We start from the raw sequence: 27,835 nt of genomic DNA, 5'->3' as shown, positions 1-27,835 counted from the left end.
GGGACTTGAAATATCTCTGAGGATCAATGCAGAAATTTCGTCGTAGGAGATTCGTTGCGAACAAAGGCGCGATATGGTCCAATTTTGGAATGAAATTTCGTGGTATGCTTATAAGAGAATATTCTTCTTTAGACCAAAGGGTTAAGCGCATCGAATCAAGGCAGTGAAATATATTGTAACAATTATTAATAGCCCATATTTTTTCCTTAAAAATTACCTTTTGTAAAACTTCGGTTTTTATTCATTTGTTAAGGCCCACTGTTCTCTTTCGTTGGAGAATGTTTGACTTGATTATGAAATGCTGATATGAATGTAACTATGTGTATATGTTTGTACGTGTTGTATGAAATACCGTTATGTTGACCGATTATTTTAACGGTATTTCTTTCAGTTTGTTCTTGCCTTGTTCTTAAACTTCATTGGCGGTGGCGGCCACATAACATGTTACCAGTTTATTTTATTAGTATTCTTCTCTTCAAACAACTTCTTCTACTTTTTGTTGTCTTCTTTTAGAACAGCAGCACACACAATGAAAAATAATGATGGTGTTCGTTCGCGGTATTTATTAATGCAATTTTCTTGTAGAGGCAACAGGCAAAGCGGACCAGGCCATAAACCACATAAGAAAGAAGAGCGCGGGACAGTCACAAAAAGCACAAACATGAATGAATTCTAAAGGCAACTTAGTAAGGTAAGTTAAGTTAATGATGTTATGGCTAAGACAGAGCATTGAGTATTTGAGGGGGCATTGAGTGTCGTCGGATACATATTTTTTGCTAGCTTTACTAGCCCCGTCTAAGTTGTTTTTGTGTGACTTGCTTTCTATGCTTCATTTGAATATCTCTTACTTAATGTCTGGAGCGTGCATTGAATTAATTTTTACAATTTCGTTGTAGATTTTAGGGGGTAATGACAACAAGCAGCAAAATAGAAAAATAACAACAACAACAAATACGACCAAGTTCTTCCCATTGAATATTTTAGGTTAAGCTTGTCGTCGTCACCATTCAACCTACAAACCATAGCATACTAATGTAGGACAAAAATAGACATGGAAGTCGTCTTCCATACCTGCCCTCCTATTGTTGTTAATGTTGTTGTTTTTTTTTTTTTTTTGGTGTGGAAGAACATTGTTGACCCAAACATCCAGTCAGCCCGCCATCCAGCCATTTTACAACAGTATATTCTTAATGGAAATTAATTTACATGTTCTTTTTACAATTGTTTTGAAAACGGAAACAAGAACAAAGCTCGCTGCCCTATAAATATCAACAGGGGATTTGTAACACCTGGTTGGGTTTTCATGGGAATGTTAGTTACAAGACACTTATTCGTTTGGTTAGCATGCTGACCAAGGAGGAAATGTTTATTTTGAAAACAAACACAAAAACTCGAAGGGATATGAAAATGTAAATTTTTGACCTAGACCCACAATAAATTGTTACAAATTATGTATGATGTTGTGAAACGGAAATCAAAAAAAGATGTAACAATTGGTGTATTGGAGAATTTTTCTTCAAAAACTAATATGTATTTTCTTACCGTTTTTTAAGAATTGTTTACACAACAAAGTGCAGAATAAATGACATTTCCTGACATTTATATTTTTCCTTCCTTACTTACTTACTTAGCTGGCCCATTACAGAACATTTGTTCTATAGGCCGAACTAAGAAGAGATCTCCATTCCTCTCTATTTGTTGCTTTGCTCTCTGGAATACCGCGCCTTGTCATCTCATCATCCACTTGTTTGCGCCATCTATTCCTTGGCCTGCCAATTCTGCGTGCACCGCCATGTGGCATGTATTCATACGCCTTTTTAGTGGGTTCATCATCGCTCATTCTTTTGATATGGCCTAGCCAACGCAATCGCTGCATCTCGATACGTTTAACAATATTGATGTCGTTGTATAGCAGATACAGCTCGTGGTTCATGCGACGTCGATATTCACCGTCAACGCAGATTGGTCCGTAGATCTTTCGAAGAATTTTTTTTTTTCCTTCCATTTTGAAGAATTTTTGATTTTTTTGCTACATTTCCAAACCGAATTAAAAGGTACTTTTCAATCTTTCGATTGTAATGTTTCAGTAAGAATGTCGATTTCAAATTGTTCGTCAACAGAGGGAGCTATTGCAAAACCTATCTAGCGAAAAATCATGGTAAAATAAATAGTCGATTATAAAAATGTTTGATTTAAAGATATCTCAACCCAAAAAGGTCACAAATCGATTTATCGAAAGTCGACTTAAATATCCTTAATTGAGAATTTTTTAATGCACAAGGGGCATTTATGCTGAAAAGTGCAAATATAGTTGTGTTCCTTTACTTAACTGAGGTTACCATTTTTACCATTTTTAACCTGCAAATCGTCCCTTAAGCCCAAAAAGTGGTAAAACTGGAAGCAACTTTTTACAGAGAGGGAGAGCAGAGAGGGCGGAAATGCCTATATCTTCTACCATAGGCTACCATACAAATTTCTTCTTGTAAAAAATGGTAGATCTGATTTTTCGACATTTGTTTGACGATTATTTGACAATGAAGAAAAAAATTAACAAAAACAGAAGAAAAAAGCGAATGCTGAAAAAAAAACAAAATTAAAAACTGTGAAATAAAAGAAAAAAGTGAAGTTGTATGTTTCTTTTTGACATTGCTACCAGATCTACCATGTTTTCGTTCCTTTACTTTTCTGGTAAAATTTTGACAGTTTTCTATTTTCCCACTTTTACCATTAAAAAAATAAAGGAACAAAGCTTATGTGTTTACATTTTGCTATAGTTTCCATATAATGGTGTAGGCAGATTGATGATAAAAAAATTTACCGGACTGTGCTTAAATTTTTAAAGGGAACGAATCCTAATTTGTGTTTTAAGATTTCTATAGAGAAGAGAAATTTCTGGTAGAACCTCAATATAGTTCCACTTTCTGATATATTCTTAATAAAGCACTATTGTCCATTTTTGAGAAGTTGGGGGGTTTTCTCATGGTTGCGACTAAATTCTAACCTGTTTTTTAGATTTCGAATGCCATTGTCATGCAAAGTCTAATAATTTTTTTTGGTGATATTCCACACCTACACTTTTGTTAATAAAAAAATATATTAATAAAAAAATTGCATATAATAGCATTATGGCAATTTCATTGACACCTCCCAATTTGCATAAAAACCTAATCAATTTTTGGATTTATATTGCAGGTGTTTTAAAATAAGTCAAACTGCGGAACAAAGCAAACCGAATTTTTTAAATCTGAATTTATTAAAATTTATTTGATGCACACGACAACAAGTAGTTTAGTATAGAGATAGGTAAGTCGACTTTCGATTAGTCGACTTTTTGAAGTAAAAAGTCTAAAAATCGTAGTCGACTTTTGTCTGGAGGGAAAATCGCATAATCGATTATCTTGTGATCGATTTTCGAGTTTGCCCATAGATTGTTGACTTGGTGGTTTTACACTTTTGGCGGTTTTACAGTTTCAAAAGAAAACTCGACGAATAGTCGATTATAAAAGATTTTCTGCGGTTATGAAAAAGTCGAAAGCGAATTTTAGGACAAATGCAATAATTGCCAGACCGAAAAATCGCATTTCTAGTTTAAGACTAAAATCGAAAAGTCGAAAAATCGATTATTGCTTTCCATTACCAATCCCTAGTTTAGAAATAAATATGGATCTAGCAAACACCGCTTCTTAGTAAGCAGAAAGGGAAAATTGCTATTTTACCAAATCAAAAAATCCAAGCGGGAAATATTTTCTATTTTGGTCATTTGGTAACTTTCCATGATAATTTTCAATACCCAGTTCCAATCACGAAAAATGATAAAGATTCTACCTGGTTAGTCTCTGAGTTACTCATCACATTGGTATTTTATAGATATAGACAACAGCAGTGAGTGACAAGATATTGTCATTTTTTACAGAATCGAGAAAGTTCAAGGTAAAGTAAGGCAAATAATATAATTTAAAAAAATCTTAAATATGTTGATTAATCGTATTACTTCCGTATTCAAATGTATGTATGTAAAATCATGACTTAAAGTTTAAATTGAGATCACTTAGAAAACCAATAGACTATAACTACTAATAACCACGACGGCTTTTTAAGAAAATTTCCAAAAGTTAATGAATAATAATCATATACATATGTGTATGCAAATGTATATGTATATGTGTATATTGACCATATGATTTTTCAAATAAGCATATTTTTGTTTTAATTTGTTTAACGTTTGTATAATAATTAGTAACAAACAACAAACTGACCTCAACAACTTAGCAGCAAAATCACATGAATGCATAACCGTTCAAGTTTTTGTTCCATACAAAAAAAAAAAAAAAAAAAAACATTCAAATTCTGTTTTGCCTAAGTCATTAGCAGAAATACATAGATACGGTTTTTTGAGATAACTCACTAGACGATGACTTAATTTTCACAAAATCACAAAGGTGACAATGGATTGTTTCAAAAACGCAAAAAATCCAAAACATATGAATCACAAAATGCCAAAAAAAATCCAATGGTTGTATTGAAAATTGTATTTGTAAATATTCACACTTTTTTAAGATAAAATCATAGATGATTTCATATAGTATATGAAAAAAAAAAACAAATAAGAAATAAAATTAAAATGTTTTTGGCGAGTGTTAAATTCCTGCAGAATGAAGTAAAATCTTCACAAAAGTAATGAAATGATTTTCTGGTATTATTTATTTAATTAATTAATAGAACATGCATGGTCTTCTGATTCTCCTAAACAATACTATTTTAAAATCGAAATTGTAATTGCATTTGTCTTGCAGAAAGACATTCGCACTAAGTTAGCTTCGGTAGAAATTTCTGTTGTAAATTTTCGTAGCTTTTTACGGAAAACATAGCCGTAGCTTTTTACGGAAGAAAGCCGAGGGTTCGATTTCACAATTCATTTCACTTTTTTATCAGTGCTTTCAAATTCAATAATTGGAGGAATATTTTTTCGAAAAAAATTATTCCGTGGGAATTGAATTCCGCAGGAATATTCTTGATTGGGCTGATTAATTTCTGATTGGAGGAATGTTTTTTCGAGAAAAATTAATTCCATGGGAATTGAATTCCGCAGGAATATTCTTGATTGGGCTGATTAATTTCTCGTTGGAGTTGAAACTTCTTCTTTTCACATTTTGTAACTTAGCAAGGGTGTATTTCTAAAAAAACCATTGGTGGTAAAAATCAAAACAGTTGAGGACAAAGGTCAATATTACGATGGACCGAGTTGAGCACCTAGTCCGATTTTAGTATGATCATACGATTGAGTTTTTTTCAGAAAACAGTTTTACTTGTTGATGATGAATTAATTCATATATATATATATATATATATATATATATATCACCAATATTTTTGAAAATTTAACATAGCTGAAGCCAAGGTTTACCCTTTTAGAACACGCGACTTGTGATTCTATATTATACAAATTAAATATTTTTGGATAAAATGAAATGTTTTGGACGTGGCAAAAAATATTGGCCTTAAAAGATAATTTGCGTGGAAGCTGTGGCTATATTTATGTTAAAAAATGGGTAAAAATGGGTTGAAGCCAACATGTCTTTTTTTGTTTTCTCTCGATTTGTGAGTAAACCACACTTCTCTCGATTTTCCTGTCAAAGTAAAAGTAGAACAAACTAAATAAGGATCATCTCACTTATGTATTACTTTTCAAAATTTGAACTGCTTCTACCATTAAATGATGCTGACATTTTGAAGCCAGATTTACAGTGTTTTTTGAAATTTTCTTCTAATTTCATTCCGCAAACAGGTTTTTCAAAAAATTATATATAGGATTGTAGTACTTGCGATTCTGAGTTATTTGATACGAATAATGTGAATGTAGTCTGCACAGCTTCATAGAAATCTACATCCAAATACGGAAATTTTGTGTGAACATTTTTGTAAAAAACATATTTTTTGGGCCTAATTTTTACAATTGTCATTCGATTTCCTCGTACTTGATTGCATATTTTAGTTTTTTACGTTCCGGATCTAATAAATAATTCCCCGTAAAAATCCATCTACTAAAACGCGAGTTACAAGAAAGTCCAAAGTAGAAAAATCACATAAAATTGTTTTTGGAAATATCGCGTATTTTATCGCGTTTTCTGCGGTTCGTTTCTACTGCAATAAAACAACTAATACAGCATCTTCGTTTTAGCGGAAACAGAGATTTGAAAACTTCACTGTTAATGGAGCTACATTCATTTTATCCCAAAAAATAGTGTGTGATGCTACATCCACGGTTCTTGATTGATCGCCTTGAAATAGATATATATCGATATAGATTTTCATGGTGAACACTGAAATCGGATGCGGACAAAAATTGTATGCACTTTGCGCAAAATAGCGATATTTTATAGGTTTTTTAATGATAGGATGCAGCCGATGCTACACCTTAGCCTCCAATGTAAATTTCGAAAAATATATATAAATTAAAAGATATAGTCTTGCTGTACATGAAAATCACATGCGGACAAAATGATTTTGATAATTACGCGATTTACACGTATTTTAAAATGCATATAAATAAAAATGGGTTATTTGACCTCTATTTCCATTTCAGAAGCTTTGACATATATCCGCATCAACCCAATTAGCTTCCCTAATGGGAAAACTTTAATATGAATGTCAATAAAGCAAAATCCGTCTATTTTGTTGGGAGATTTAAGCAAAATGAAGGAAGTATTCCTATAAATTTTTACAATATTTTCTACTACATAATGCATGTGAAAGAATATTTTTTTAAACAAAAAATTATTTTTTTTACCAAAATATGTGCTTATTTTGGCTGTAACATCCAAACTATAACACCAATCTGTATGATTGTAGTCTCATTTGATTTGCCGTGAAGTTTGGATCCACAAAAATTTTTTATGTAATTTTATGACCACTAAATGGGCCTTAATTTTGAAAAAAAGTAGACTTATATTCAATAATTTATCAATTTTATGTACATTCCGCGAATTCTGTGTAACATTTTTCAGGTATTATGCAATCTACTCGCTGAAGTCACTTCGAGAGAACTTTTTTGTAACAATTGTGCTCATTAAAATAATTAGCGTTTTTATAATATTTTCTATCTTAAAAAGCGAAATAAAACCGCCATAACTTTTGTCCGCAACAACCAAAAATTGGCTCGCGACCGAAAAAAAATTATCCTTTTTTTCTGAAATGGAATATGAAATAATTGACAATATTCGTGATATATATATATATATATATATATATATATATATATATATATATATTAAGGTCACCATTAATCTGACTTGAGCCCTTTATTTAATTATTTCGTTATTCCGCCTAGAACTAGGCTAATAAATACAAATGTTTTTGCAGCTATATTCGAAATATAGATGGCGTAGTAGGATATATTTAATTTAGAGCATCATTTTGTACAAGAAACGTCTTTTTTACTCTCCGTAACGTGCTTGACAATTGTGACAATTTTAAGTTCACAAACAGACCAATATGAGCAACATTATTATAAATTTGCAATTGCGCTTAAATTCGAAATATAGGTGGCGTTGTAACATATTTGTACACATTTCGGATTTCATAAAACAATTGGCCACATTTAAGTCATTTATAAATGTTTTTATGTTACAGTTGATCTGATTTGGGTCTATACAACGATTTTCTTATTGCTCCTAAATGCATGCTAATAAATGTGCCCATTTAAATAATAAATTTGAAGTATAGATGGCGTATCAGTACATATTTGCTTTAGAAGATCATTTTGCAAGTTTCGTAGCTTATGTAATCTCGCAAACTGCCACCAATAGTAAATCTCGTTGGATGCAAAATTCTCGGATTGTAGCTTCAGACGTTTCGCTTATGTTAATAAATACGTCTTCATCAGTGATGCCAGATAAGTTTGTTCGACAATCGTCAGTTTTCAAATCGTCAAAAAATCGGCAAATACAATTACATGTATTCCAGTTCTAATTATTACTATTTAAGATAACAAATAAAATGTTATGTAAAGAAAACAATTACCAATACATAAACGAAGAAGAGATTTTTTAAAATTTGGAACATCTTCTGGCCAACAAAAGACAACCCAATTTTTAATTTTTTTTTAAATTAATATTTTTCAAATTCCCTCGTCTAAAGACAAGATTATTGATACTTAATAAATAAGCCAATAAAAATATGTTATGATCCGTCCAGTCGTTTTCAAGATAGAGAAGACACCGCAAGACGTTTGTCTTTTTTTAACAGTGTGTCGTAGCTGGTAATTTTCTACAAAACTATGCAATATTTTTCAACAAAAAATTGCGGAAGGTAGATCAAAATGGGTCTTTCTTCATGAAAAAATATCTGTTAAAAAAGTCTGGAACTTTTCTTAGAAACAAAAAAATCATAAAATTATGTTTTTGAGCTGCACGACTACATAGGTGAGACCCTTTAGAAAAAACTAATACAAATATAGTTTTAAGATATTGACATTTAAAACCTAATGGCTTTATTAAATTAGGTTATATATAAACGTACTATAATAAGGTGATAGATTTAGGTATAGTTTTTTTCACAATATTCACACAAAACGCTAATTTTATGTGAAAAAGTTGCCATAATTTAAAATCGGCATTTTAGGGGTAAAAATCGGCATTTCTGCTTTTTTAGTCTAAATGTCGTCAAAATGACGATAAATCTGCATCACTGGTCTTCATCGAAAAGTTATTTTAATAATAAACATAGAATTTGAAATATAGATGGCGTAATCATATATTTTTAATATAGATGATAATTTGCAAATTTCGTAACTTCTGGGGGAGAATATTCATAATTTCAGTTTAGTTTTGCAAACTTTGTACGCAATAATAACTCTCTCATGAAAAATATTCGAATTGTAGCTTCAGACGTTTCATCAGTAGGTGCCTACTACTGATTTTCACATAGGGGTCGATTATGGATAGCAACCCAACTTCAGATGCGTTACCGAGAATAAATTTACTACTAGAAATTTTCTTTTCCGAATCGAATTTTATAAATTTTTACAATTAAATTAATAGCTACAAGCTCAAAACACTGGCATTGAATGAATTTGACAAAAATTTCTGCTGTTTCACTTATTTTAATTATATGACTTTCTTTCTTCTGGCAACGCGGCTACAGTAGAGTTGCTTTCCATAATCGATCCTTTAATTTCATTTTGCCAATGTCTGTATATATATTCCATTATACATATAAATAGATATTTTCCTTAATTAATATTCATTGTCATCAAACAAGATTAACTGTCAAATATGAATGCAAATGACTTAAAATTCAAAATTAGAACAAATATTATTAAGGGTAATTGTTTATTTTTCTTGTTAAATCCCGAAAAAACATCTGTTATACGAAATGAAAATCCAAACAAATAATAACTCAATACCTTTGACAGTATGTCTGTCTTCTAAATGACATTTTGTTAAAAGATAGATATATTTCAAATAGGGAAATCATCAGTTCACCCGCAGTTGTTGTGTGGTGCTTTTGTCCGGCGGCATTTGTGGCTATTTCTTTTGAGGTTTACGTCAACAAATTACCCCGAAAGATAATCAATGCACACAGCAAAATACGCATACTAATTCTGGTAGAGAGATCATCTTCAAAAGAATTGTTTGGATATCATCCACAAAAAATAATCCATTGTTTGAATGGACCCTTTGATTTTGATGATGGCATATTTAATAAGTTAATATTTTGACGTCGAACATCTGTAAAACACTTCGCAACAAATTTAAAATTTGTTTTGTTTATATTTTTTAGCTGTGTGTTTAATTTACTAACACATTTTTGGGAGCAATTCGAATGTGTTTTTTCTCGCTTCGCTCTAATCGAATGTACTACAGAGTCTATAACAATTTAATGGGTCGCTGGTATGTATAAACGCTGGCTGCTCTATTTCGTAAATTATTTTCAGTGAAATAATGAACAGCAGGAGCCAGCAATTTCGTATTGATCATTTCACAAAACAAAACAATTGGGAAACATTTTGTTTAAGCAATTCAAAAATATTTGCAGTAGGCACTAAATCATTGGTATGAGAAATGGGAATTAGAGGTATGAAATAAAATAATTTAGATGGAAAATCCATAATAGGTGGTTACAAATAGTAGCTGTGGTTTCACTATGGACCAAAAGAAAATGTTTTAATGTTTCGGATTATTATTTTATTATTTTAATTGCAGAATATTTCTGCTAGAAGTTTATTGAGTATTCCAACTACGCTATTGTACTCGGCTAATGGCACATTGGGGATAATTTCGTTATTTTAGTTCAAGAAAAAAATATTATTTTTTCCTTTAGCAAGTAACCTTTCACTGCAGATATAGCTAGATATAACTCTAGCCATTTAATATTTAATTAATAAGGAAACCGCAACCAAAACCAAACCGAAGAAAAAAATAACAACGCAAATTAAAGCCACAACTAAATAAGCAAAGAGAAAAAATAAATAAAAAAATTAAAAAAAAAAACAAAATAAGAAAGAAAATAAAACAAATCAAAGTCGAGCTGTGATAACAAAACTATAGCATTTCTGATAATATATGCATACAATTTTATGGCGCTGTTTTGTTTACTTTTATATATATTTTTCAATGCTGCATTTTTTATAATCTTGAGTTGACTTAAGAAGAGCGACTAAAATTTAATTATAAAAATATATAAAAAGCCAACAAGTTTTTTTTAACATATGAAAAATAGACTTTTAAAAACTTAAAATATGTTGGAAATGGAATGCAAATGAATCCATCAAAATAGTTTAGGCTCTTTGACGTGACAATATATTATTTTCCCACAGAAATATTAAAAGAAAAATAATAATTTGCAATTCGTTTCGGTTTGCCCATAGCCACTATATTTGAGATGACATTTAGGCCTAAAACTTGTTATTAACTCAACAACAAATTCATAAACCAGCTTTGATAATGGAAAAAATTGCATCACTTTAAAAGCATCGCTTACAAATTTCAAGGCTGTTTTCATAATAAAATTCGTTGTGTGCATAATTAAATTTTTAATAAAATTTCATTATAACATTTTAATGGCAGTTTTAATATGATGAGAGCAACAAAATTTAAATTTTCTCTTTTTTAATTTTATTTTTATTTAAAAGAAGTTCTATTTTGAAAACATAATTTAATTACCCTTAATTTTTATATTACCTGTTTTTCTAATGAATTTGTTTTTAGATACCTTTGCCGCAATGTTAATCAAATCCATTCGGCGGCTGCCCTCTTGCTTAGGTAACTTTTGAGACGTGGGAACCTGTTGTCATTTTGACAAAAATTGTTTGCGTTCTCGCATAATTATCATTATCAACGCTAACAGATTTTTGGCTAGGAGCCAAATAAAACATTCCTTCGGATGAGGTGTATCGCTGTGAGGAAGATCCCCCCCAGCCCCAAGCACTCAAGAAAATTTGGTGATGCTTCTTACACAAATGTCGCTACTTTATTGTTTAGGACAGTGAGTTGAAATAGGAAACAAAATTATATATTGAAATTTTAGAAAAATTATTAAAAATAAGTACTATTTAATTTTCAAAATTTAAATAAAAAAATTAAATTTTAAGTTAAAAAATTTCACTTTATCAATTTAAAGTTGAAAAATTATTTAGTTGTTAAAAATTACATTTAAAAATATATATATATTTTTAAAATTATTTAAAATAATAGTTCTATCTAAAAATATTATTAAAATTTCAAAAAAATTAAAAAAATATTTAATTTTTAAAATTTAAGTTTCAAAATATATTTAATATTTAAAACTATTTTACAAATTTAATTTTTAAAATTTAAATATTTTTTTTAATATTTAAAATTAAATTAAATAAATTTTTAAAATTTAAATTAAAAAATTAATTTTTAATTTAAATTTAAAAACATATTTAGTTTTTAAAAATTAACATTAAAAAATTACAGATTTGTTAAATTTTTCAAAATTTATAGAAAAATAACTAAAAACAAGTAAGAAAACGTTAAGTTCGGCCGGACCGAACTTTTTATACCCTCCACCAAAATTAAATTGAAAGAGAATGGAATAATTAGTTTCCTTTCATCTACGAAAGTACTTAGCTCCGCCTAATTACCAAATTTCAACCATTTTGGTGGGATACAGAAGCTAAAACCTTCAAAATGCCGAATATCGGGATGTACCGTTCTATGGGGGCTATGGGGGGACCTATACCAACAAATTTCAGGTGGAACTGTTTTATATCCTCAACGAATACTAATTAACAAATTTCAACCATTTTGGTGGGATAATGAAACTAAAACCTTCAAAATACCGAATATCGGGAGGTGGCGTTCTATGGGGGCTATATGAAGGCGTGGACCTATACCAACAAATTTCAAGTGGAAAGTTCTATACACCCAACGATAACTAAATACCAAATTTCAGCCATTTTGGTGGGATAATGAAGCTAAAACCGCCAAAATACCGAACTTATACTAACAATTTATTTTTCAAATTCAAAAAGTTACTTATTTGTTAGATTTTAAATAAATATATTGTATCTTTAAAAATATTTTATAAATTTAATTTTAAAAACTCAAATAACTTTTTTTTAAAGAATTTTTAATTTTTAAAATTAAAATTTAAAAACTATTTCGTTTTAAAAATCAAATTAGAAATATCAAATTTTTAAAATAAACTTAAATTTTTTCTTTTTTTAAATTTTAATAAAAAATATATATAATTATTAAATGTTTAATGGAAACTATTGCTTAATTTTTAAAATATAAATTAAAAAATAATTCAATTTTTTAAATTTAAAAAATTAATTAATTTTAATTTAATTATTTAATTATTAAAGCTATTTACTTAATTTGATTTTTCAAATTTAAATTAAAAAGTTATTTTTATTAAAAAAAAAACAAAAAATTGTTTTAAATTACATTTAAAAAATATATAATTAAATTATTCAGGTTTTTAGATTGTATCTTTAAAAATATTTTATACAATTAATTTTAAAAATTCAAATAATTGTTTTAAAGAATATTTAATTTTTAAAATTTAAATTAAAAAATTAAAATTTAAAAAACTATTTCTTCATTAAAAATCAAATTAAAAAAATGTAATTTTTTAAAATTATTTAATTTTTTTAAATTTCAATAATAAAAAATATAATTAATTCTTAAAAGTTTGTTGGAAACTATTGTTTGATTTTTAAAATATAAATTAAAAAATAATTTAATTTTTTTAATTTAAAAAATTAATTAATTTTAATTTAATTTTTAAAACTATTTATTAAATTCGATTTTTCAAATTTAAATTAAAAAGGTAGTTTTTTATTTTAAATTGAAAAAAAAAACATACTTTTAAATTAAATTTAACAAATATATAATTAAAATGATTCAGTTTTTCAGATTTAAAAGTGAAAAATTCAATATTAAAAATGTACATTTAAGTTCAAAATTAAGTTAATTAAAATAATAAAATTATTTGATATTTTTGATTTTTTATTCTTTCAGATTTAATTTAATTAATTATTTTGTATTTAAAAATTGACAAAATTTTTAACGTAAATTTTGAAAAGTTAATTTTTTTAATTTTATATCTGAACAACTAAAAAATATTATACACTTTTTAAATTTAATTTAAAATTACCTTTCTTTTAAATTTAAAAAAATTAAATATTTATTAATATAATTTTAAAGAATTAAATAATATAAATATTTTTAAATTCATATTTTAAAAAGTAAATATTCTTTAATTAATTTTTTAAAATTTAATATTTTTTAATTTAATTTTAATAATTTAAAAATCATAACTATTTTTTTTATTATTTTCAGAAATTTATTATTTTAAAAAACTAAATCGATTTTCAAATTTAAATTTATAAAATTTAATTTTTGAACTTAAATTTTAAAAATTAAATATTTTATAATTTAGATGTTAAAAATTAAATATTTCATAAAAATAAAACAATATATTTTAATAAATTTTTTAGAATTTAGTATTTTTTGAACGAATTTGTTATTGTTAACTATGAAAGTTGATTTCTTTAAATTAATTATCAAAAATTAATTTTTTAATTTTATTTTTTAAAAGCTAAATAACTTTTGAAATTAAAATTTAAAAATTGCTTATTTTTTTATTTATTATTGTGCCAATTAAATAATATTTTGTAATTAATTGTTAAAAATGTGATACATTTTTAATTAAATTTTAAAAAATGATTTTTTTACTTTTTTTTTAAAAAATAAATTTTAAAAAATTATTTTGAATAACTAATTATTTGATGCGTCAAGTCCTTGTCAAAATAATGGGTTAGGAGGTTTATTTGTAAGCACTTACGACAACCAAAGAGTATTATATAAGCTTGATATTTGGTAATGAGAATTTTTGCTTTAATATGGATCGAAGAAATCCAAAATTATAGTTTTACTGACATTCTGACCCACTGTCCATTTGGAAAAATTATATATTCACTTTTCCATATTTCACCTTTTCATTGATGTACGTTCGAACGAAGCAAACGAAATGAAAAATAGAAATTCAAAAATATATAATGTGAATCATTTGATTTTGTTGCTGTTGTTGTTGCTGCTAGTGTTATTGCTTTTTCAACAATTTACTCATCATCTAATGCAGAAAATGAACAACAATTTAATTTTTCTATTTTTCACTCTTTGGTTTTTATTATTATTTATGGATTTATACAATAAACAGCCAACAAACTTTCTTCATGGCTAATATTCGATGAATCATTACAATTTCTGTGAGTATTTTTCTTTATGGTGATATTTTGTGGTCACCTAAAAATATTGCACGGTTAATATTTGGCGTTCTTGGATTTAGTAGAAGTGGATAGGAACATATGTGAAATTTTCAACATAAATTCATTCAAGTGGATTATGGGTAATCTTTAGTCATAAAGCAATTTTATTTGGAAAAATCTGTGGAGGGGGAATGGAAACATTGTTTCCAAAAGCATCCTTAAAGATAGGTTGAGTGGGTTCTGTCACCTAAGAAAATAGTGTATACACTTGAAAATAAATATGTATTTACCTACGTGTTTTATTCACAAAGAAACTTGAAATAAATACAATGGAATAATACATACATTGTCACCTACCTGTAAAGAGAATAAAAAAGAAAAGAAAAATTGAAAGTTAATTAAATGATGACAAGAGAAAATAATAATGTAGGAATAAATAAAAAATAATATGTTTATAAAATATATGTCCAAACTGGATAACAATTTAGAACAGAATTGTAAATTTTAAATATAATAAAAATGTAATATTGGCGCCCAAGTAGAGTCAAAACAATATACCCATAAAATAAATTCCCTTATTGTTTAAAAAAATTCAAAAAGTGTGATTTTCGCTGGAATATCTAGTGATAGATGGATCGGTCAACGATTGGCGTCCAAATAGGGTTCATCTAAATTTTATTAATATTAAATCCAGAAAATTCCCAAATTTACCATTTATTATAGGATATTAATATTGGAACTATTAGGAAGTTCCGATTGATATTATATGATCCATTAAAATTGGCGCCCAAGTAGAGTCTATAAATGTAAACTAATAAAATAAACTCCTTACAATACCCCAAAAATGCAGTATTTATTTATATTTATTAAATTTTGTTTGAAAAAAATTCTAAAAATTGTTTGTTTTCTTTCTGGAATATCAAGTGATGAAAGGATAATCGCTGCACGAGGAATTAAACTATGGTTTGTTGTTGTTGTTCTTGTTGCTGCTGCTGTTTCTGTTGTTATGCATCCATTGCAATATTTCTGCATCACTGAAGCGTATATTGACGAAAGACTCGCCAATCCCTTAAGCATATATATGCTAAATTGATATAGGAAGGAAGCAAACGAACGACAGCTAAAGGGTTATGAAATAAAATAATATTTCTGAATTTTTTGCTGAACAAAAATTTGAGTTTTTAAGAATATTTTTTGATAAACAAAACGCTGAGTTCATCAAAAAAATTCTTACAAACAAAATGTGGAGTTTTTAAAATTTTTTAGAATATGTTTTGATGAACAAATTCTGTGTTTCCTAGGATTTTTTTTCTGATGAACGAAACGCGGAGTTTTGAAGAATATTTTTGATGAACAAAATGTGTAGCTTTTATAAATATTTCCTGATGAACAAAGTGCGGAGTTTTTACGAATGTTTTTGATGAACAAAACTTGGAGCTTTTAGGAATGCTTTTCATGAACAAAATTTGCAGTTTATAAGAATATTTTATTATGAACAACACGTTAAGTTTTTACGAATATTTTCTGATGAACAAAACTTGAAGTTTTAAGAATACTTTTTGATGAACAAATCGTGGAGTTTTTAAGAACATTTTGATAAACAAAATGTGCAGTTTTCAGGAATATTTATTGACAAACAAAATGTTTTTAAGAATATTTGTTGGTTAACAAATGGTAGAGTGTTTAAAATATTTTGGTTAACAAAACTTGAAGTGTTAAAGAAAAATTTTCACAAGCAAAGCGAGACTTTTTTTAAATACATTTTGATGAACAAAACGTGGAGTTTTGGGAATATTTTTGACGAAAATTCAAACTTTTGGAATTCTAAAGGAATTTTTTTGATGAACAAAATATTGCATTTTTAAGAACATTTTTTGATGAACAAAATATGGAATTATTAAGAATAATTGTTGATGAACAGAATGTGGTGTTTTAGGAATATTTTTGATGAACAAATTTGTGGAGTTTTGTGGTGTTTTAAGGAATATTTTTTTATGAACAAAATGTGTAGATTTCAAGAATATATTTTGACCAAAACGTGCAGTTGTTATAAATATTTTTTGATGAACAAAATGTGGAGTTTTTAAGAATATTTTTTGATGAACAAAATGTGGAGTTTTTAAGAATATTTTTTGATGAACAAAATGTTGAGTTTTTGAGAATATTTTTTGATGCACAAACCCTGTGGTTTTTAAAAATATTTTTTGATAAACAAAAGTGCAGTTTTTTAGAATATTTTTTGATGAACCAAACGTGGAGTTTTAGGAATATTTTTTATGAACAAAATACTGAATTTTTAAGAACATTTTTTATGAACAAAATACTGAATTTTTAAGAAAATTTTTTGATGAACAAAATATGGAATTATTAAAAATAATTGTTGATGAACAAAATGTGGTATTTTTAGGAATATTTTTGATGAACAAATTTTTACAGTTTTTATGAATATTCTTTGATGAACAACTTTGTGGAGTTTTTAAGAATATTTTTTGGCGAAAAAAACCTGCAGTTATTAGAATATTCTTTTATGAACAAAACGTGTGGTTTTTAAGAATATTTTTGACGACAAAACGGGGAGTTTTTTAAGATTATTTTTAAGCATATTTTTGATGATCAAAACGTGGACTTTTTAAGAATATTTTTTGATAAACAAAAGGTGAAGTATTTAAGACTATTTTTTTTTTTTGGTAAACAGAATATGATTTTTAAAAATATTTTTATGATGAACAAAATGTTTTAAGCATATTTTTTGACGACAAAGCGTGTAGTTTTTAAGAATATTTTTTTCATAAACAAAAAGTGTAGTGTTTAGGAATATTGGCTGATGACCAAAATGTGGAGTTGTTATGAATATTTTGTAATGAACAAAATGTGCAGGTTTTAGGAATATTTTTGATGAACAAAACGTGGAGTTGTTAAGAATATTTTTAATGAAAAAACGTGTGTTTAGGAATATTTTTTGGTGAACTAAACGTCTAGATTTTAAGAATTTTTTGTGATCAACAAAAGGAGCCGTTTTTAAGATTATTTTGTAATGAACAATCCAATTTGATTACCCTCTATTTAGGTGGCACAATTTTCACATGGATTGGCCACATGACTTGCCAAACATACATACATAAATACATAACCAATCACATGGCAGCAGTAGCAGCAGCATATCATCATGCATGAGTATGCAATGCAAAATAGCAAGGAAGCAAGTAAGCGGAAGGAAGGACATTCATATGCCAGTATTTTTATGATGTGGACACAATAAAGGATGTGGGCGATAAAAACAACAAGAAGAACTACAACAAAATATTAAACTATGCATGGCCGAGAAAAAAATGCATTTTCCAGAAAAAAAGAAAAACAACAACAACCATCATAAAGAGAAATATGATGAAGCAAAAACACGGAATATGAGAAATCCTGTTGGGATGTAAATGAACCACACGGCATATGTTGTACAGCGACAACAGCAACCATCTTGAGGTGGAAATAGACCATAAAAAGAAGAAGCAGAAATGAACAACAAAATTGAATTAAATTTCCACTTGACCATAAATGTTGGTTGGTTGCTGGAGTTTCCAGATATAACAAGGCGGCAGAGTCTGATATCCAGACATAAGCGACGGATATTATATTATATGGCACACACACACATATGCACACATACTTATCCATTTGTTTCCTTGGTGGTAAATAACATAAATAAAACCTTCAACACTTTTTGATGTTGTTTGGGTCCTTTTGCCGTGTTATTTATTTGTGTGAGTGTGTAGTCTGTTGGTGTGAAAATCTGCAAAAAGCTTCATCATAAACTCAACACCACTTGGCTACAGTCGTACGCATCACTAACACACATAGTCGGCGGCGGCTCGATGATAAAATGTAAAAAAGCAAAACAAAAAAACAATATTCAGGACATGTTAACAAACCTAAAAAAACAACAACAAACAGCCCACCATTCCGCAACCTCACAAAAGTGGGGAAAATGCTTGCCATAAAAATGCTAGTACTGACTGCCTGCATTTCTCTCCTCCATTTGGCTCAATTTTTAAGGATTGTTGTCTGCGTATTTTGAAGGCACTGCAAACATATGTTTAAACATTAACACAATTTTGCTGCCAACAATTTTTGTTGGTTTTGTAACTCACTCTTTCGCTCGTTTGAAGATACAATTTCCATTTTTCCGCTTTCAACTCTTAATTCTGTTACTTAAATAAAAAAACAAATTGAACCAGGGACGAGAAAGGTGGGGGAGAAAGGGTTTGTGGGTGATTTTTTTCAACGACATAATAGGGAGAATATGCGCGAGATACGACTTTTGTATGTATGTATGCACAAGTGTGCATAGCTTGGGGCCCATAAAAGCAAGTATGTATTTTTGAGTAAAGTAAAAGATTACCATAGCGGAAACGGAAACAAGCATTTGGTTTCACATTCCCAGTCAAACATATTGGCTTGCATTCGAAATCGTAATGCTATTTTTTTTCAACACATTTTATTTTGTTTGAAAAAAATCGTCTGAGGTGAGGTGGACGGAGATTGCCCTGGGTATGTCCATATTTGTAAGTATGCATATCATGAGAAAAGAGGGGTGAAAGCGGGGAAAACAATCACAGCAAAAAATTTGAGGTTTTGGAAATAAAGTTGATTATTCAAGAGGACCAATCGCGCGAGCTCTCATAGTAGATTTCCCAGTAATTCTTGAAAGATGACTGAGGCATTGGGGTATAGAAGGGTGAAAGCAAGGAAAACAATTATAGTAAAAGAATTGAGGTTGGGGGAAAAAGATAATTATTTAAGAGGACTTAAAGAGGATTCTGTTTCCAGTAATTTTTAATGGATCTGCGGTCATTGAAATTTAATATTTTTTAAAAAAACTTTCATTTTGTTTTGAATCAAAAATTCTCAAAAAAAACCCGTTGAAAGAAAATTCTTAAATCTTAAAAATATGACTTAAAAAAATCATCCACGTTTCAAAAAAAAAAAAAAAATCTTAAAAAATCCAGGCTTGGAAACAAAATCTTAACAAAAAATCCACGTTTGAAAAAAATTTAAAAAAAAACTCCACGTTTGAAAAAAAAATATTTAAAAAATAGATGTTTAAAAAAAATCCACTTTTCAAAAAAAATTAAAAATCCACGTTTAAAAAATCCACATTTGAAACAAAATATTAAAAAAATACACGTTAGAAAAAAATTCTTAAAAAATACACGTTTCAAAATTCGTAACCAAAAATCCACGCTTGAAAAATCCTTAAAAAATCTACGTTAGAAAAAAGTTTCTTAAAAAATCTACGTTAGAAAAAAATTCTTAAAAAAATCCACGCTTGAAAAAAGTTTTTAAAAAATCCAAGCTTGAAAAAATATTCTTAAAAATCCACGTTGGAAAAAATCTTAAAAGAATCCACGTTAGAAAAAAGATTCTTGAAAAAAGTCTCAACAAAAAATCCAAGTTAGAAAAAAGATTCTTAAAAAATCCACGTTCCAAAAAAATCCAAGTTTGAAAAAAGGTTCTTAAAAAATCCTCGTTTGAAAAAACTCTTCAAAAAATCCACTGTGGCAAAAATTCTTAAAAAATCCACGTTTGCAAAAAGTCAAAAAAAATCCGCTTAACAAAAAAAAAAAAAAAAACACGTTAGAAAAAGGATTCATAAAAAAACCACGTTAGAAAAAAATTCTTAAAAAATACACGTTTCAAAATTCGTAACCAAAAATCCACGCTTGAAAAATCCTTAAAAAATCTACGTTAGAAAAAAGTTTCTTAAAAAATCTACGTTAGAAAAAAATTCTTAAAAAAATCCACGCTTGAAAAAAGTTTTTAAAAAGTCCAACCTTGAAAAAATATTCTTAAAAATCCACGTTGGAAAAAAATCTTAAAAGAATCGACGTTAGAAAAAAGATTCTTGAAAAAAGTCTCAACAAAAAATCCACGTTAGAAAAAAGATTCTTGAAAAAAGTCTCAACAAAAAATCCACGTTAGAAAAAAGATTCTTAAAAAATCCACGTTCCAAAAAAAGTTCTTAAAAAATCCAAGTTTGAAAAAAGGTTCTTAAAAAATCCTCGTTTGAAAAAACTCTTCAAAAAATCCACTGTGGAAAAAAATGCTTAAAAAATCCACGTTTGAAAAAAGACAACAAAAATCCGCTTAACAAAAAAAAAAAACACGTTAGAAAAAGGATTCTTAAAAAATCCACGTTAGAAAAAAATTCTTACAAAATACACGTTTCAAAATTCGTAACCAAAAATCCACGCTTGAAAAATCCTTAAAAAATCTACGTTAGAAAAAGGTTTCTTAAAAAATCTACCTTAGAAAAAATTCTTAAAAAAATCCACGCTTGAAAAAAGTTTTTAAAAAATCCAAGCTTGAAAAAATATTCTTAAAAATCCACGTTGGAAAAAATCTTAAAAGAATCCACGTTAGAAAAAAGATTCTTACAATATCCACGTTAGAAAAAAACTTAAAAAAATCCAGGTTTGAAAAAAGTTCTTCGAAAAATCCAAAATCCAAAAATCCAATCTACGCTTGAGACGGATGATATTCTTTAAAGAATTCACCCATCTTATTTTCTTCAACTTTGCTACCACCCTTTGCCTCCGTTTCTTTAAAAAATAGACCTCTCAAAAATTTTGTCCAACTCATAAAATCTTCTGGCATTTACACTGACCACAAATGTCCTTCATTTGCGATATTTTAGTGTTAGTAGTAGTTATTGTTGTAGTAGTATGGAGGGTGACAGCCAAACTACTTTATTCTGCCAGTCAGCGGGGCTATTCTCGGGCAGAGTGAAAAGGTATTGGCGCAATGACGTCGTTGTTAGTTGGTTGCTTGGTTGGCTGGCTACGCCACAAAAAGGGAAAGTGTCAACATGGCCGACAACACAAACATAATACACGTCAAAGCTCCTTTGTTTGCCGATATGATTTATTAATTCACATGCAGATTTTTTTCCATTTTTTTTTGCTCAGAGGATATTTTTGCCTCCGCCTGCTTGCCTACCTCTTTGGATACGGTGTTTCGCCGGCATAGCAATATATGACATTTACGACGTTCATGCTTTCATAGGTTTTTTTGTTATCCTTTGCTGCTGTGCCATTACTTCTTTGCTTGGGAAGAGCGTGTTCTAGGTCGATGTGTTTGCTTGCTGTGGCCATATGAATAGTAAAGCAGAAAAGGTTCTCTGATGTTTACCAAAGCTTTAGAGTTTGCTGCTGTTTTGGTTGTTGCAGATTGTTCATTTTATGTTCTCGTTGGTTTTTTTTCCTTTGTATTTTTAGTTTTTCTTTTCTTTTTATGCTTTTTTGTTTTAATTCTTTTGTCGTTTCTGACCATCTATGCTTTGTTGATTTTTATTTCAACATTGTATTGGTGGTGCGGCCGGCAATGCAGTAGAAACTATAAAAACATAGAAATTTAGCACAAAAAGGATATGCTAGTGAAAAAAATTTTACTTGGATATTTTGTTAAATAACCAAGGATGTAGTTTTGCTTTGTTTTCCAGATAACTTCCAAAAACAAAACAAAAAAAATAGCTGATGCCTGCACCACAATTGCCAAACTCTTTTTGTGTCTAAATAACAAGAACGACACCCAAAAGGTTTAAGGCGAAGTCCTTTGAAATCCTTACAATAAACGTATCAATAAACACTGATTGTAAAAAATTGCCTGAAAGCTAAATATAGATAAAAATAGGAAAAAATGTGAAGGAAAATATTAGATCGAACAAATAGTGTTGAAATCAATGTTCAAAAATAAGAAAAAATTATAACAATAGAAAAAGAAAAATAATTGATTCAAAATACCACTTAATATTTTTTGATGAATAAGAATAATCGATCGAATTTATATAAAACTATTTTTAAGAAACAATTTAAAAGGATCAAAGAGGGGTTTTAATGATACTAAAAATAAAAAATGAATTCAAAAATATTTAAATTCAAGCTGGAAAATATTTTTTAAAACCGTAAAAAATATTTGTCAGCTTTACATTCGAAAAAATAAAAAATATTTCTACCATTTTTTAGCATAAAATATGTTATGTTTCAATTTCCCATTTAAATTTAAATGTTATCCTGGCTACACATCATCAACAGATATTTTACAAAACCTCTTCGCCGTTGTTTTTATTGCTTTGACAACACTTGAAATGTCTGTTTTAAAAATAAAAACAACTACTACAAAAATACATTTTCAAAATAAGCCCAGCCAGCCAGTCAAGCCGTTAACGGATCATAGTTGTAAAATGCAAGTGTTTTTGAAAATGGCCCAGAAATGAATGAAAAAAGAAATAACACACACACACAAAAGTTTTTGTTGTATATTTTGTAGACTCATTCAAGCATTTCCTTTTTTTCAGATATTTGTATTTTTTGTAACAGACTCTGAACACTTTTATAGTGTTAAGAGTTGAGTTCTGTTCACACCAATGCACAAATACTCACAATGCAGTCGTACACAAATTTACACAAACACACGATATTTACATGTAAAGGATATACAAAGTAGCTGCAATACATTTGCATTCCAAAAAAGGTTTTGCAAAAATAAAGACTGAAAAACTCTTGACCAATTTAATTTTTTTAATTTGAAAGGGGCCTTTTTGGCTAAAAAGGGCCATTGAAAAAAATAAAATTAGAAATTATAAACAAAAAATTTTGTTGTAGTTTTGTAAAAACAGCATTTTTGTTTTTTTCCTTTTGCCAGGCCTTTTGGTCATAATCACCCTATCTACTCTTTTTTTTAATTTCATTCATCCCAGACCTCTGCCCCCTATCTGGCTAACATACATATTTGTTATTTGAAGTGTTATGAGCCACTTCAGAATTTCATTTGCAGTGCGTGCTTCAACATATTTTAAAGGACTTGCAATTGGATTTTTCACCATTTCCATACTTTGTTTTTTTTTTTTACTTTTTCTCTCATCACAAACCAACATACATATCTAGGATAATTTTATTGGCTACCAAAGTGGAATACATAGGTGGCTACGCATTTTCAAGGCAAAAAATAAAATTAATAAAAAATGATTTTCTCCCTAATTTAATTTATTAATATATTAAATATTTAAATAAATGCAGCCAGTAAGGTCCACTACCAATAGATAATGTTTAGAAGAGTCCTTCACTAATTTCTTTGAAATATTTTTCATGTTACTTTGTATCTTAAACTTCATTGCAACTGTCACCTCTTCATCTAGCATAATAGCCTCTTAGTCCTCACTTTCCTCTTGAAAGTTTCCATTTTGACTTTGAACAATACCTTCTCTCTTCCAAAAATACAAATTTCTGCACAGAACACCACAACGTTGTAACGAAATGATTTTTTTTTCTTGTTGCTAGAAACTCTATTAACGTGTAGTAATGACATGAAAGCAAATTGCCTTGGAGTTCCGTACTCTACTTAGGTTTGTTAAGTTTTAGAACAAAGGACTCTCCAAACAAAAAGTGGAAATTATGATGGCTTTTGTCATATTCTCCTTGTTTCTCGTCTTTTACATTTTTTTTGGTGGTTTTTGCTGTAGACGGCAGCAGAAAAATTCTAAGGACTCTATGTAGTAAGAAGAAGAATGGGAGAAAAAAGAAGAAGGACTTGAAGGTTAAGGAACTTGATGGTTCATTTTCAATATTTTTTTCCTCTTCGTTTTATTATTATGCATTGTAAATGGTCCTGTGATATAGAAAGCATCATAAAAACTAATGATTATTTGTTGGAAGATTAGGTATTTTGTTGCGAAAATGTTTGAGAAATATGTTAAACCATTTTAAATAAATTTAAAATAAATAATATTGAGAGGACTCTATAACTGATGCACAGATATCTTTTCGCACAGGGTTGGGTTTAGCACTGATCATCCATGATTCAAGGTTATGTCCCTTGAGTAAAATTAGAACTACCAAAATTAATAACATCAAAAGAAACTTAACAAGAAGATCTTTAATCAAAAAAGATTGGTGGAAAATCTACGGATTATATTCAAGTTAATTAATTAAAATTTCTTTGAATTGATAACTAGAGGAAATTCCTGTGATCCAAAAATATCTCAAATACAAATTGCATGTTTTGATATCCCCGAAACACGTTAATATGATAAAAATAAATAAAATAAAATATGATATTCTTGCATAATCTATGAAGAGTGCTTTCCTTTGACCATACTAATATTTACACTCTACAGCAGAGATCTGCAAGAGCTGATTCTCTTTCAATGTATATTACCGCATTTGTTGATAATTCATTGCTTACCATCCCTTTTAAAGGTGTATTACTTGCTTTATATCATTCGCTCAATTGCCTTCATTGCTTGCCTCATTTGTTGTCATAAGCAATAATAACAATAAAAATATGCATTGCAATCGGTGTGTATTCATAAGGTCACTGCACTAAGTAATATAGTAAACCTATTTGTTGGAATGTATGCAGTTCTAAAAAAAAAAAAATATAACAAAAAAATCTTAATAAAATGCCCTCCAAACGTGGTATTCCTAGCTTAGCAGAGGAGGATATTCATACCATTCGTTGGATGTATGAATGATTCGAATAACCACGAACAATCTAGCAATAAAAAGCTGTAAGCAGCGAATAGTATTCTAAAATGAGTCATTCGATTGTTTTTTTTTTTTTTGCATAACACGTTACCATTTGTTTTTGGGAAAAAGGCGGATTCGAACTTTTCTTTAACAGCCATGAACAGTTTTATGGCGAAAAGTGTGAGCAGAGAACTTTTGTACTCGTTGCATTTGCAATGAGAATAAGCACCATCAAGCAAGCAGTGGATGGAGTTATAAGCAGCGAATCATTTTCTAGAGCAAATCATTCGTTTAGTTTCATTTCTCTGTGCAAAAGGAATTTTTTAAGAACATTTATTTAGAACACAACAGACTCATGTTTTGTTAAGAATATGTTTTAAGGTCCAGAAGCCTCGTGGATTAAAAAAAATCCTAGCAAACATGTTTTGAAGTCTTACGAGATTCGTAAGTTTTTTAAAAATATTTTTTGAATCCATAGAAGACTCGTGGATTTTTTTAGAAATATTTCTTGAATCCCAAGAAAACTCGTGGCTTTTTTAAAAATATTAAATATTTTTTTAAAGCCCTTAAAGACTCGTGGCTTTTTCAAAAGTATTTTTTGAATCCCTAGAAGACTCGTGGAATTTTTAAAAATATTTTTTTTAATCCTTAGAAGACTCGTGGATTTTTTAAAAATATTTTTTGAAGACTCGTGGATTTTTTAAAAATATTTATTGAATCTTTAGAAGACTCATTGATTTTTAAAAATATTTTTGAACCTCAGAAGTCTCGTGGGTTTTTTAAAAAATATTTTTTGAACCTCAGAAGTCTCGTGGGTTTTTTAAAAATATTTTTTGAATTCCTAGAAGACTCGTGAATTTTTTAAAAATATTTTTTCTATCCTTAGAAGACTCGTGGATTTTTAAAAAATATTTTTTGAATCCCTAGAAGACTCGTTGTGGATTTTTCAAAAATATTTTTTGAATCCCTAGAAGACTCGTGGTTTTTTTATAATTTTTTTTTTTAATCTCTAGAAGACTCGTGGATTTTTCAAAATATTTTTTGAATCCCTAGAAGATCCGCGGAATTTTTAATTTTTTTTTTTTCAATCCTTAGATGACTCCTGGATTTTGTAAAAATATTTTTTGAATCTCTAGAAAACTCGTAGATTTTTCAAAAATATTTTTTAAATCCCTAGAAGATCCGAGGATTTTTTAAAATTCTTTTTTCAATCCTTAGAAGACCCGTGCATTTTTTTAAAAATATTTTTTGAATCTCTAGAATACTCGTGGATTTCTCAAAAATATTTTTTGAATCCTTGAAGACTCGTTGATTTTTTAAAATATTTTTTGAATCCCTAGAAGACTCGTGGATTTTTTAAAATATTTTTTGAATCCCTAGAAGACTCGTGGATTTTTCAAAAATATTTTTTGAATCCCTAGAAGACTCCTGGATTTTTCAATAATATTTTTTGAATCCTCAGAAGACTCTTGCATTTTTTTAAAAATATTTTTTGAATCCTTAGAAGACTCGCGGATTGTTTAAAAATAGTTTTTTGAATCCCTAGAAGACTCGTAGATTTTTTAAAAATATTTTTTGAATCCCTAGAAGACTCGTAGATTTTGTAAAAATATTTTTTGCATCCCTAGAAGACTCGTGGATTTTTTTAAAAATATTTTTGGAATCTCTAGAAGACTTGTGGACTTTTCAAAAGTATTTTGTGAATCCCTAGTGAATTTTTTAAAAATATTTTTTCAAGCCTTAGAAGACTCGTCGATTTTTTTAAAATATTTTTTGAATTCCTAGAAGGCTCGTGGATTGTTAAAAAATATTTTTTGAATTCCAAGAAGTCTCGTTGATTTTTTAAAATATTTTTTGAATGCAGAAGACTCGTGGATTTTTTAAAAATATTGTTTGATTCCTTAGAAGAGTATCATTTGAAGACTCGTCGATTTTTAACAGGTAAGAAAAGCGTTAAGTTCGGTCGGGCCGAACTTTTTATACCCTCCACCACAAATTTCAGCCATTTCGGTGGATTAATGTGGCCACAACCTTCAAAATACCGAAATTCGGAAGGTACCGTTCTATGGGGGCTATATGATGGCGTGGACCTATACCTACAAATTTCTGGGGGAAAGTTTTATACGCCTAAAGAAGACTAAATAACAAATTTCAGCCATCTCGGTGTGATAATGAGGCTAAAACGTTCAAAATATCGAAAATCGGGAGATATTGTATTATGGGGGCTATATCAACACGTGGACCTATATAAACATTTTATGGTAGAAATGTTTCTAAGCCTCTGGAAACACAAAATACAAAGTTACAACCGATTCTTTGGTCAAATGGGTCTAATAGATTCAAAATATATTAAAATGACGCGTACTTTATAAGGGGCCTTATGTGGGGGCTATACCAAATCGTGGACCTATATAACCCAACTTTGGTAGGAATGTTTTCTGGCCTCTGAAGACACAAAATACCAAATTACAAGCAATTCTGTGGTCAAATGGGTCTAATACATTCAAAATATATTAAAATGACGCGTACTTTATATGGGGCCTTATATGGGGGCTATACCAAAACGTGGACCTATATA

At 28.7% G+C, this 27,835-nt stretch overlaps 1 protein-coding gene across 3 annotated transcripts in view; it reads right to left on the bottom strand.

The window, feature by feature from the left end:
* The window catches only part of pum (pumilio), a 306,308-nt gene that overhangs the window by 236,710 nt on the left and 41,763 nt on the right, over positions 1-27,835 (bottom strand). Inside the window, exon 2 of one of the 3 annotated variants that reach the window (XM_073988296.1) lies at positions 15,086-15,097. The exons of the other annotated variants lie outside the window; for them this stretch is intronic. Coding sequence (XP_073844397.1) covers positions 15,086-15,097 — 12 coding nt within the window. The remainder of the gene's footprint in view (positions 1-15,085; positions 15,098-27,835) is intronic. 3 annotated transcript variants of the gene reach the window in all.

The sequence above is a fragment of the Musca autumnalis genome, unplaced genomic scaffold (assembly GCF_047663935.1).
Source record: "Musca autumnalis isolate F117 unplaced genomic scaffold, ASM4766393v1 scaffold_1, whole genome shotgun sequence".
In the NCBI taxonomy this organism is placed as follows: Eukaryota; Metazoa; Arthropoda; class Insecta; order Diptera; family Muscidae; genus Musca; species Musca autumnalis.
This window is presented reverse-complemented; position numbering and strand designations above follow the sequence as displayed.